This window comes from Opisthorchis viverrini (assembly GCF_000715545.1).
Source record: "Opisthorchis viverrini unplaced genomic scaffold opera_v5_254, whole genome shotgun sequence".
In the NCBI taxonomy this organism is placed as follows: Eukaryota; Metazoa; Platyhelminthes; class Trematoda; order Opisthorchiida; family Opisthorchiidae; genus Opisthorchis; species Opisthorchis viverrini.
In genome coordinates, this window is record NW_008751906.1 from 7,642 (window position 1) to 21,742 (window position 14,101).

Sequence of the window (14,101 nt, forward strand, 5' to 3'; positions counted from 1 at the left end):
CAGTACCGGAAACATTTATTTTGCTCTTTCTGACGCCAATAATCATAATCTCAGTCTAGTTTCATGGACACTTAAAGTATCAATTCACTGGACTTATAGCACAGCATAGTTGTAGGAGAAATCACAGAAGCATGCTCCATAACCACCGACAGTCAAAAAATAATATATACTCATTACAGTTGCCATGCTAAGTAAATGGATAAAATCGGTAGGTGGCTTGAAACACGAGCGAAGAAACCGGTGCCGAAAATAACTCCGTACCACGTCGGCCGACTAAAAAAACGCCGACCGAACCCAGGATCATATCGCTGATCGCTAGTCTTCTCATCAGTACAGGTAACAGATGCGGAATTGACTCATCGTTGCAGGTCTTAGCACCAAGCAGGTAGCCACAGATGTTTTCATTTCCTTGAGACTTTACTGATTAGGCGTCCAAAGTCTGTCCGCTGCCCTAGAAAGCCCTAAGAATCACTCTTAATGTGCCTTGAATTACTTGGATGGTCAGGTTTTTCCTAGATTTTCTAGGGGTTTCAAGGCACATTGCATTAAGTATCTTCTACATCTTTACAATTTTTGATACCAAATGGAGATTTTGTTCTAGCGTCAGAAGTGAATAAATTAGAAGCATGAGAAAAACACTTGAAAACAGCCCCTTTCGTTATCTGGTAGATAAAATAGATTAAGACGCATTACACTTAGTGACTGAACAGATCAGAGAACACTAATGAACACATCATCTGTGCAGCGATCGTTTTATTTCATTCAAGTTCTGTTGCTCAGTTTTCCGGTTATTGCTCCACAGGACGCACTCATTTCACGCACAACAAGATTCGAAACTTATATTATTGACCCCCATGCTTCCTATTTTCTGAATCAGTTCCACATAGACTGACAGTGTGAGGTGAACCGTACGAGAAGTTAAACGAGATACCTAATTAAACTAAAATGTCGTAACGTTTTGAATTTCTTGACCACAAAGCTTGTATAAATGAGGTCGACGTTAACTTTTCAATGCACCGGTTAATGCACTACCAGCAAGCATTACGCTTGAAATACAACTGTTAAAGCAAATATTCCTGTAATAAACTATCAACCCACATCAGACTTCCAACGAACGAATCGGAGTAGTTCTGCCAATGAGGCACATTGTCATTGGTCAACCCAGACAGCTTGCCAACTAATCTGTTTGTGAATCTGTCAAGGACCTGGATGAGCAATCACGTTTTCTTGGAGGACGCACACGCGTTTATTCGACTGACTGTGAGGCTACTGATGAATACATTAAATCCCAGTCTGATGACCCGCTTCACTTACTTGGCGAATGGACTGTGAGACAGGCACGGATATCCCTTTTACTCCTTCAGACATCCGAAATTCTCGTTCTGTGAATTCGAGTCTTTTGGTTGTGGATATCACTGTGACCGCATTGTGTGGGATAGGCGCAATCCTAGCCTCCATCTGCGTGATTTTTGAACGTTACTGGGTATCGAAAGATTACAATAAGGCTGCTGAAGCTGCGCACACAAATTTCTATGATTCCGGTAAGTCGTAGTTTTGTGGTAAAACAAATGAATTACTACACCGATTGGGATGATGCGAAAGTCGGTATACATTTAGGTGTTCTATCCATGGATGATGTAATCAAGGCTATCTACCAAATCGTTGCTTTGATCTAGTATTGGTCCTTATAGGAGAGGTGTTCAGGCGAATTTCCCTCGATGTGCATCACCGAAGCGTTAATGACCTTATTGTTGCGAGCACTCAGGTAGGCAACACATACAGATGTTTATATAATTGGGCTCATATGTTTCATTGAAGACAAGCACTATCTGCTATTAAGTAGTATCCTGTAGCCAATGACCTCTGGACATATTGGTTCACTATGGAGCATACAGCCTTCCTCAACAGAAACTCCTTAGGCTGTATCAAGTAGTGTACATTTTACAGGGGAAATAAGGTCTCATTCTGTGTGATGTAGTTCAGGGGTTAGTCCATTGTTCGGCTCGCGCTACTGCTTAAAGATTATTTTATTCCTTATCGTGCGCAGTGTGATTAAGTGACCAAGTTTTTGAAAATGTGTTGCTAAGGCACATCAGGAGAAAGGCACTATAGCATGCGTAGTTTTTGACTTGTAATTCTACAAATTAATCGCTCAATTTCCAGACCCGCCCTGAGAGCTTTTGTGCTGATTATCTATGTCACAATATGCTTCACTAGCCCGGGCTATGAAATATTTGCTAACAATCATGCGACTTCCCCATGTATCTTTGGGCGCTTTTAATTCATCCTCATCCGGTAGGACGCTGATATACAAAGAAACAGTCCTGAATACTGCATCGGTTTTTGGTTTGTCAAGCAAAAAAGATGTCTTGTTGGCAAAACGCTCTTAAGTAGCAAAGCTATATTAATTGACCGAATTCGCATGGCTTACTATATTTAAAAACAGACGTCAGATCAGTCTTTGCGTTCACGTTTTCTTGTGCAAGGTCAGTCGGTTTACAGCTGAACAGCTGATCATGTGACATCACACCGAGTGGTTGTAAAATTTGGGTCTGTTCGCCCAACTTGCACGAGGCCACGCCACACATATGGTTTGGGTGAACCCGTTACGTCAGTCACTGCACCGAGAGCCAAACGTGTGACGTCATGTAATTGAAGAAAACTGATTGAGTATGGCGAAGCAGAGAAAAGCATGTCAAGGGTGTCACTGTGATTATAAGATAAAAAGTGGAAATATTGACTGCTGTGGGTGAAGATACTGAGTCCACAGAGTCACATCCTACAGTCTCTTCCTATCAGATGTTGCAGTAATTGGCTGCTATTATTTAATTTCATCCCGCTGGTTTCCTCTTCGTACGCAATCGCATCACTCCGTCTACGATGAAACTCCTTTAGCTGATGCCAAATAGTTATCCAACATTCTGGAGATCCTTGACATGGACTGGATGTTCTTAGCACCTTCCACGTTCTTAGCACCTGAGTGAAAAAAGCAAGGCGGTTTTCGATGTCTTCCTTGGCTGACTGCACGGTGTAATGAAACAGTTCCTTCAATGCCGTCCAACTCAACCGCTTGTGCAGATGAGTTATACTGGTGCAGCATGAAAATATACCTGTATGATTTTTGACAAAGCCTGTGCTTGCTTCTTTTCCACTAGACAAAATAAAGGCAAAAGACGGAAATAAATGCATTCAACTTGCTTAGATGTCTTGGGAATTAACCGTGCTGGATTCACAGGATGCTTCTTGTAGGTTGCTGAAGATATCGATACTACTCAATGCCATTTAAGCTCTTTTATTAAGTATCTATCCTGATTGTCTGACTGATTGGCTGAAGCTTAATGCATATCGAAACGATTGGGGCAGACCATCAAGTGTTTGCGTGACAGCGAGGCATCAGTCACGTAACATACTATTATTAAAACCTGGATGTTATTCCATCCACTTGCCCCGCAGGACGAAGAATCTAGCTTTACTAATCCAGGTTTTTAACACTGTCAAGCACATAAATTGCACTTTCCTAGCTGTCCCATAATCAGCCCAAACCCATGGACACGTTGCACTTTAACGCTATCAGCGCCTACCATATTATACTCTCAGATGTTATAAGGGTATGCACAAACACTCACTCCGAATAATTTTAGAATTCTGTGATATGCCTATTGCTGACGGTTCACGTATACTGTTTCTCGGTTTTTTAGCATAGAATATGAGCAAATCAGACCTTGATACCCCATCTCTAGATCTTAGCACTCACGACTGACTACATTTGGATGCGCAAAATATGCAAGTAGCACGATTACCATTATTCCGAAAATTCCCATTTATAATAAGAACACAGATGGGTTGGCGAACATGTTTTCGGCAAGGTCTTTTCAATTCATACAATTGCAAAGGTTAAGAGAGCGGTATTTAACATATTTGAATGAGTATGGTGTAAATGGACAGGGAATCGAGTGAGATGACATTGGCTACCTATCAAAGAACCATTAGTTCAGGTCGCCAATAGGATGACTTGAGCTAGTCAGTTCGGGGGGTGCTGTAGTTGTGTGTTCAGCACACGATGCATGTGGGGGGGGGAGGTGAGTTGAACCATGTTAAGTACAACACACGAACAAAGCGTTTTTGCCGACAAAGGATCGGGTCGCGATGTCGTATGGCGATAGCTTCAGCCACTGAAATTGTGCGCTGCTGTATTGATCTGGGTTGGTTAGCCGGCGCCTTGCAAACAACGCGGAAACTTTGACTGGGTATCACGTTGTGTGCAGTGTCAGCTAAATGTTGTACTACGGAGCTGGTTATCGCCCTCCTGGTTCCAGAAGCTAGCCATGGTGGATTGTGTTCCTTCATTCTTTGGCTGAGTTGCCTAGTCGTGCGTCCGATGTATTCCGCTGCACAGCAGCAAGAGAATGAGTGAACTAACATAATTTGGGCGTGGACAGGCACTCTATCCTTGAGATTAAAGGGGGACAAACGATTGCTGGTGAACCAGGCTCGGAGTTTTGCGGCCGAGAAAACTTTGTTCAGACTGGTGGAAAATCTTCTGTTCAGTAGATCGGCCGGTATATCTCCCTTAAACGGGAGGCTAATGTAAACTGGTTTCCTTCCAGCTGTGGCTGTGATGGTGTTTGCTTCTTCCCTGATCAAATGTTTTGTAATAAATTTTTCACTCGATTTCCTGTCCATTTGCACCATACTCATTCAAATATGTTAAATACCACTCTCTTAACCTTTGCAATTGTATGACTTGAAAATATTACCATTATGTCAAGCGCTTTGGCTTATCCAGGAGCGCAGCGATGGACAAGACGCAGGAACTCCTATCAAGTTCATAGGCCTGAACTGAATCAGGCCCACATGCTGGTAAGATAGAATCAAACGTTGTTGCAACCGTCTCAATAATTGCAATTTACGTGACTTAAATTGTACCGAAAATGCTTGAAGCATTTCTGCTGGATTTATTGTGTGAATACTCTCAAGAACATATTGAGTGATGACCAAATGCAGGCTACGTGATTCTATTTCGGTAAACATCTTCAGGAGGTTTTCCTTCATCTGTTTTCTGTGGTATTCCACAATGCTGCCAAACTGTAGGCTAAATCGAACTGATAATACACGCTGCATGTGATGAGTAAGCCAGGGTTTGGTGCACATATTCAAGCAGGTTTGATATGACTAGTATCGCTTCACTTATAGCTAAAAACCTGGGGTTAGTTTTGCACAATCCAATACCAAAAGGGTCCACAGGAGCAATCCAACTGATTGCACAGTATTGCATTTTAAAATCTAACCTGATATATTTTTTGAAAGACATCGGAGTGAATGCACCACAATATGTTCTTCAGAAGGTTCCGCTCTGTGTTTTACCGTCCCGATAAGTTTGTCTGATTTCATAGGCAGACAGCTTGGACAGTCAAATTTCAAGTTTGGGTAAAGCATATCCTCTGATGGTCAAAAACAGACGTGGCTGCACTGTAGCCTAAACACGTTTTGAAGCCGAGGTGTACTTTCGTCTCAAGTCAGTTTTCATGAACGCCCTTTTGAACTACAGGTTCAGAAAGCTCCACGACATCTCATGACTTGTCTCACCTACCTCACTATTCAAGAAACGGGCGCAGTCCTCAAGATATCACCAAAGTTATTTTCTACTTAAACATCGGAATCTGTGCGGAGGCAATACGTTGACTTGCATATAAGGTTGATGTTAACGTGGGTGTTATCGTAACCGCCAACTAATTGTCCCCAACAATGGAGCTTCATTTTTCAGTTGGTGTGCTACGCTTTCCTGACCAAACACTACTCACAAGCGAAGCAATCAGCCGAGATTTGTTTGAATCCCCCTTGTCCTCCTTGTTGACTAGGTGAACTTCATGTGGTGCGTTCTGAGTCTAGTGTGAACCCCAGCACAGTGCACACGGTAATAGCCTGTCAGCAGTTTTTTCTCCGTCCACGACTGTAGTCAGTCAAAGAAAATTCAGTACATCGCGGAATATCTGTTTGAGCAGCACTAAAAAATAAATGTGCGTTCATTCATTCTTTGTGACACTTTTGCCCGGGAAGAATAAGTGGGTTGAAAATCAAGGCCATTTCACATGAATGTTGAGGAAGTGTTACTTTCCCCGGAATTTTACCCGTTTGAGAGTTTTTTTTCATACAAAAAACAAGTATCTTGCTGGCCACAACGAGTTGCTTATGAGCAAAACTTATGTGTCTAAATTCTGTCGTGGTTACGCACTCAGGCATGAATTTCAAAGTAGAAGACTTCACGTTCGATCTGAAAACCACTATAGCCAACGAAAGGCAGTGATTTAGCTGTTCAGTTCTTTTGAACCGAAGCAGGAGATTTCTCGGTACGAAAGTGCATTTAGCTGGTTTTAAAATCTACCGCTTTGGCTAGGACATTGTTACAGTCATACAATGCAAAGATGCAGGAGGGTATTTTTGAACAAGACACTTATGTCAACCAAATAGCTGACGAACGAAAGTACGTGCAGAGATCTGATGAGTTCGACGACAGACTCACGTGTGGTCTAGTAGGTGGACACAATATCTTGGGAAAACCTATGATGGACTTATCATTAAAATATCCCCATTTTAATATCGGTGGTCTAGCCGGAGCGTACACTGATGACGGTGGCAGTAAACAGAATCACTCAGTGCTTTTTTGAGCTCCCGTCAATTGCACTATTTCCGCACAATTCAACGCACTACGGAAACTTCTAGGCCCATCTGATAAGACCTGTTAGGAACGTGTATTGGCTTGGAAGAAACTCAACATCATTGTCCTAATTCAGTCTGTGAGCATGATCCTTAGCATTAGGAAATCTGAACAAGGGTTATTTTACGGATGTGCCAACAAAACTGGCGGTGGGAACTCCCAATAGTTTGGAACCTCAGTTTCTATGGTGGTCCTTAGGGATTGTACGGATGTCCTATAACCATGTTAGTATTGGACGCGGCTTCCAGCCAACCCATTTAAAGGAAGAAATGAAGGCAAGCAAAGTCGTGACAGGTTAATTTTAACTCATATAATCTGAATACCATCGTTTTCTACCACTTACAGTCAGCAAGGTAACCTGAAATATGCCGTAAAGTACGTGCCAATAGCCGTGGGACATGGAGTATATCTAGGGCAGGTGTGGAAACGTAAGTTACAGATATTTAACTGACGAAGTTAAAAACCCAAAAGTGAGGATCAGATCTAAATTTAGGATGTCGCGTGGGATCACATATTGTCCTACACATAAAAAGCGGTGGAGGGGAGACAGTGATAAATTAGAAATAATCTAAATTGAGTGGAAGCTGTTAAGTTTAGAAAATGCAACATTGAATGTTAGAAATAACAAGGATTTGCGTTTCCATGTTGAAATAAATATTTCCCGTTAGGTAGCTTCAAGCATTAACAACAAATTTGTTTGTATTTGTGTAAAATAGAAAGGTTGTTATCCCTATGAGCGTCTGAAACAAGATGGCTGAATTGAGCTGTTGCAAAATGGGACAAGATAGCTCTAACAAGACGTTTCTCGGACGTAAAATGCATTGAAGCCATTGATGCGGAACAGGAAAGCTAGTGCTGTTTGTTGGTGAAGGCCGTAACCCAAACTAGACCTCAGTGCCTGAGACCAAACCGATCTTACACTAGCTTTTTCATGCTGAGGCTATTAAACTTGATATAGCCCCCTCAAAGTACCACCGATAAGCTTCAGGAAGTTATCCTAAACTCTAGTTTTTACACATGGAATATTTTAACCAATCCCAGGCAAATATCCATTGATGACCTAAGTCCATATCTTGTGCTACACCTCAATGCCTATAGAGCCTTCGTAATTTCCCATTCCACTTTTTTTCCTTTACACGTTCCATATCGATCTGTTATCATCACAAGCAATAATGTTTGCCAGATGTCTAATCCTGTTTACCATGCAGACGGCAGAGAGTAAACTTAGAGATTACACCAGTTCGAGATAAAACGAACTCAAATTAATCCTACCAGAACGTGGCATTTTCTATTTAGGTTATTTTAACTTCTGTATTTTTAAGAAAAATCTCATTCATATGTTGGACATTAGTGTAACTTGTGAACTCACATACACTTACTCATTCCGCATTATAAAGAACAAGACGTTTGCCGACAATGGCACATCCTACTTATACGTGTGAACTTGAGGTTGCTCCGTATGGGGTAAAACTGCTAACTAGTATTTACGATTTGCGCTTTGGTTTTGTCGAGTTCGAAGTCGTACATTACGAGAAAAAAAAAGCAAAAAGATAATAAGATATATTCTACTTCACGTTAGTCTCAGATTTATTGGTTCAGTCAGACGGCTGTTTCGTCCAAATTTTGGATCATCGAGAGCGTGAATCTCACGTGACTCCAGGGTGATTTGTACTCGCGATCTTCCGGCTAGTAGGTGGAACATCTAACTGTTTGGTTACGAGCACACACTCAGCAATGTGATTAACTCGAATGAGGACAAGATATAGCTTAGCCATCCTTCAAATCTGGTATCAAAACCATTTAGCTGCAAAATGGTTGGACAGTTTCTGGGAAAAATATGCGCCTTGTCTAGTTGCTAACGGATCTGAGAGTAACCTAGTGAACTTTCCTTCGAAGGACAAATCCAAAGTTTCTACTTAGTATGGTAGATTCATCTATCCGCTTTCTAGTCGATTTCATGTAACTAAAAACTGGCATACTTGACCAACCGTACTTTGAGACACTGAAGTGTCACGTGAAATCTTTAGATCCAGTTCATCGGCTCGTCTTGCAGCAACATGTTAATGACCCACTTTTGCAAGGTTTACAGCAAATAATACGGTAAAAACGCTCCGTAAGAGATGCATATTAGGGGGCTAGTTGGGCTTCTTGTTCAACGTTTAGCGCACGCGACCCCCTAATCCGATCGAGTGGCAGTAAGCTGAACCAAAGATCTCCTCACACCAGAGACTTCGTCATTCGTTTCAACCAGCAGACTCGTAATTAAATGAGTTAGTTCGCTTTGCTTAGAAAATTGTAAACATATTTCTAAAATATTTTTTAGATAAAATAATGAATTACCACTAGCCATACTTCAGTCCAATTAAATTTGCCTCATGGTTTAGGAGGACTAGAATCCAAATTCGTTGCTGGTGTTCCTCCTGTGAATCGATTAGAGACATTATGCAGCATGTTTCGTAAAAGAAAATATTTGGTAATGTTCCACTTATTTTGGCCCACTTAGGAAATTGACATAGCCAGAATGTAGCTCAGCTTCCTTTGAATTTTATAAAATGTGTGATACTGTGTGCGACTGTTGGACACATTCGCAAGACGATAATTGATCAAATCATATGGGTGTACTTTTCCCGCATGAAAGACAAAGATAGAATGTGATCCATATTTTTGTATAGTTTTTTTATTATTTTTTGTGTAAATCCTAAGTTGCATTTGGTACTGTGAATGCGTACTATTCTGATACATTATTTTATTCTACACCATATGAAGTGTTTCCAATTCAGTTTCGCACGACTGATTACAACTTGGCTCGAATTCCTTTGCATCTTATATCAAACATAAAATGAACTAACCTATCCAGCCGAAAGACAAATTTCTAGATAAAACGTCTGGAACTGTGGGTTGCTGGTTAATCAGCACAGCATGAGTTTCAGAACTCCCACATCTGTCCACTGATAAGATATTGCAGGGAAATCATCCTACTTCGTAGAAGAAGAGCTCTTTTGCCCGCTTATCATTTGCCTAATATATCACACCAAATGGTCGGTTACATCAACTGGCCAAAACGCTTTAGTTCGGATGAGATTCATCACTAAAGCAATAAGGCTAGGTGATTCTAATTTACGAAAAATCGGCTGCCACGACAAGCCTGTTCCCTGTGTGAAATAAAGTTTTTTCTCGTCCGGAACCTGCTGGTTGTTTCGTTATATAGTTTGGAGAGCCTGTCTTATGACCTCCACACCCTTTTTTGTTATTCTCATGGGAAAGAAACTTGAAAACTTCAGTTGATTCATAAAAAGGAAATCAACCATTATGTGTTGGGCAGAAGAGGAATCATTCTTCGTTGTGTAAGAAGCAACTTCCACTTCTAGTGGATCACCACAATGTCTCCCATGAACCCGTACATATCTATATGGACGTGCCATATGTAGTTCTGTCGTATTCGGTCTTATGAACTAACACCGACGATAATATGGCTTTCAACTGTGGTTAGGCGGGAAACGGATTTAGTAATATGGACCAAAAGTAGAAGCAAAATGGCTAAATTTTGAGTTTGTGAAGCAGGACAAACCAAAAATACCGTCTGGGAGATCGAAACCAGTGAAGAAGTGCAGAGTTCACGACTGTGAGTGTAAAAGGAACTGTAAAACCAATAATGAGTGATGAGGATTCTTGCACCGTTTGCAAATGCACTAGTGTGCCTGCGCCTATTGAACATTGGTACTATACTGCCAGTGTATCCTAAAATCTCGTAATAGACATATACGACATTCCGGAAAAGTATAGCTACTACTTACTTAGCTACTTTCACATTTGTCCCGAGATACTACGAACGCTTCCGAAATGTTATACGAAACCTTCAACGTATTGACTGCAGCTGATTTAAATGCTTTTCACTGCACACCCTACAGCCTGAGAATGCAGGCTAATACACCCACGCTCCTTGAGATAAGGAAACACGTTCACACAGGTCAGAAGAAATCTGATCTCGGCACTACGTGAGCGAATTACTGAGAGGAACAAATTATTTATACTCATTGAACGGTTATCTACTCGACTGGAAGCAAGTAAAGCAGAGTACATTCAAATAGATCTTTTGTTAGATCTGCGGGGACATCGGATGTGCGTTGGCCTGGAACCCTCTTGGGAAAGATCGACTGGATACAGGTATGTTTGTAGAAAACGAAAATAGATGAGAAAGTGTACGAAACCTGAACTAGATTACCCAAGTCCTGTACGATAAAATCCGTGATCCAGTACACTTATGCAGTTACCTATCCGTGCTGCGTACATTCTATTGCGACGGCTGTCACCAACCATTAGGTGGTGAAACCGAAGAAGTCCCACGCCAAATCGAGCTTTTGAAAAGCAAAGTTTTTTTTAATTTGCTCAAGACCGCAACTGTTAACCTGCACAGTCAAACCCATAGTCCGGGTCTCTTGCTTAAGGATGAGTAGTGTTCTAGAAACCACCACCAACAGCGATTCGACTCAACGGTATTTTAAGACGGAGTAATTTGTGTGAGTAATCTGTGGAAAGCACCTCTTTGAGGGGAAGGAGTTTACAGCTCCACTTTTCGATCACTTTATTTAACTTTTGTTAGTCGAATGTTCTCCGCCAGTTTTGTTGCTATTTTGAATACTGTTTGTGTCACATTCCGGCGAGACCACACGAATACTCTCGGCAGTTTTTGAGCGGTTGGGGACAGTTGGAAATAACTTTGTTCCTAACGGCAAACTCAACTAAATCACTGACTAGCGATATTATTTCGCCAAGTTCCATACGTAGTTCATGTGGTGGTTCTGTTCTCCTAATTTCCCCCGTAATTCCAAAACCTGGAGAGACCCAGGTAAGGCATTGCATTTCTTGATGGAAAGCAAGCGATTTTGTTGACCAGGTGCAGACAAATCGCAAAGATCTGGCAGTGCAAGATGCACTGCAGGGACCTTGGCAACTCATGCAAGAAATGCATGCTTTAAACGAGACCACTGCCAGTGCGTACCCATTGTGTGGTCAGGACTTATAAATACGAGCGCGACTAAGCCCAAAAAGACGAGAATGTCACAGATTTCTCACTCAATAATATTGTTAACAGTTCGTCGCACATCAGTGACTAGTAGTAACACCCTGTCTCTATCGTCCTTTGTCAGTGCAGTTTCCACACCTGGCGACGGTCACCAGAGGTGCTAATAACTACAAGTTATAATGCCAATCACCAACAGTCAAGTTAAACAAATATGTTACACAGCAAACAACATTTTCAATCACTTTGTTATGGTGTGGATGCTCTCAAAGATATTTTAGGATATCTAAAATTAAATTAAATTGCATCAAACAGTGACGCGCAGTAACAACCGATCAACAGTTAATTAGTCATCGCGCGCCAGTAATATTTTGGCACATTCCTGGCACCATAACCTAATCTGTCAGTTTAAAAATCATCTAGTTCCTTTCTCATGCTCCTAGTTTACTCATATTCATTGGGAGCAGGCTATACATGCCGGCCTCCATTGAGTAATAAACAGTAAGTAAAGGAAAATTCCGGTTGCCAACCTTTAATTGGGGGACCGTAATATAAGTCCGCGCGTAGTTAGGAGACAAAGCCCCTGTTCCCCAGAAGAACACCAGTGTCGCCTGATAAATTCTTGTACGACCTCATTGAAGATATCCACGCCTGACTACAATGAGTGGTCCTCCGTTCAAAGAATGCTCTACAGCCGATGACACTAACAAAAGTACAATATCATTGACCGCTAAAAATGTCTTTTTGGTTAAATTCAAGAGTGAGTTCTCTCAAATGTTAATAGATCTGCAAACCGATCGTTGATGTATGCAATCAAAATGAAGTCGAGTGAGTCTTATCCTTGTAGCGACCACTTTGTTAATCTTGTGTTTAAAATTTGAATGAGACTAAAGCTGCAAACCATCCAGTTGGTGGCCAGAAACTTGGCGAGTTTATTTTACGAATGCTGTCAGGTGACCTAAAATGATATAATGAGAATGGACAACCGTTTGCAGAAAGAAAACTTCATTTGTTATTAATCTCGTAGCCGTCGATTCGTTCACCGAACTTAAGCTTTTTCATACCTTCCATCAGCAATCAAGGATACATCAACAGTGTACAGTTGGTTTGTCAGGCGAGAATTTCTTCTTATTCAAACATTATTGGCCCTGAAAGATTTTTGCTTGTACTAGTGTAAACATCCAGTATTGAGATAATCAATCACTTTATTACCGTTGAAACCTTTCCATAATACTTACGATCAAAAGCTTCAATATTTCGTAGATCGTCAACAATAAGTTGCGACTAACATTCTAAGATGAGCGTAGAGATGAACGGCAACAGCATGACAACATGCTACGTGCGCTACGTGTGACATGAGAAGACTACATACCACTTGATGCTAGAGCACTTTAGAATTAACCACTGTTTAACTTACTTCAGTACACATTAATCACAGCGTTTACATTGAATTGTGTTCGGTTACTTGAACAAAGAAGGCAGAAAGAGAATATGTGTCCTATATTAGGATTTTCGTCTCATGTATGTAAACTCTACCATACTTTTTTCTTCCCCCACAAAGCTGGTGATTTAAGTGTTCTAGTCCCTAGAGGTGAAAAATATTCCAGAGTTTGCTTTTAAAACTTAAGCGTACTTGAAAGATCTTGGTGAATCCCAGCAAGCCCTCCACATTGTTTTTCCGTAGCACAAACGCAGTCCCATGTTGTACACATTTCGCTTGAGTTCTCTTAACATTCTGTTGCATCTTCAATCGACTCTGTCTGCCTAGATGCGACTAATCAATACAATCGAAGTTCACTGAACGTTTATAGACCACGCCAAATCGGTATGTGATTAGTGCTATTTGCGTACAACCCAGCCTACCTGATGTCCACCCACCCCGGATAAAAGACAGTGCATTAACCCAGATAAATAATATACCTGCAGACCCATTAAATGCTCGCCGCCTGTGATTTTCGATAAACATGAAACAGCTTGCAGTAACGCTCGGTTTTTCAGTTTAAATTGACAAAATGCAGCTCTGAATATTCGATAACTCCAATTGAGGTGATTTTTCCGAAAGAGGAGAACTCCCATCCGAAAAGTGGTTACTTGAGGCTACTCGAAGACCAGTGCACTTCCACAGCTTGACGCAGCTGTACCACAATTACGTGTCTTGCAACCGTGAACGCGTTGCTGAGCTGTCTGTAGAGGAGAACTTCATAACCAGCTGGAAACCGGTTTTGGGTAGGTATTCACGAAATTCACAAAAATGGTATAACAATATGGGTTAAATTGGTAACCCAATAGCACATAATGACCTGAGGTCAATCACTGATTTCAACTAGACGAAATCCATTCAAGAAACATAATCTTGCCGGTGATTT

The 14,101-nt window shown here is 41.3% G+C and overlaps 1 protein-coding gene across 1 annotated transcript in view; it reads left to right on the forward strand.

Moving 5' to 3' along the window:
* Positions 1 to 1,266: 1,266 nt before the first annotated feature.
* T265_09001 (hypothetical protein) overlaps positions 1,267 to 14,101 on the forward strand; it is a gene marked incomplete at both ends in the record, with an annotated part of 33,241 nt that continues 20,406 nt past the window's right edge. Inside the window, one exon of the mRNA XM_009174956.1 lies at positions 1,267 to 1,541. Coding sequence (XP_009173220.1) covers positions 1,322 to 1,541 — 220 coding nt within the window. The remainder of the gene's footprint in view (positions 1,542 to 14,101) is intronic.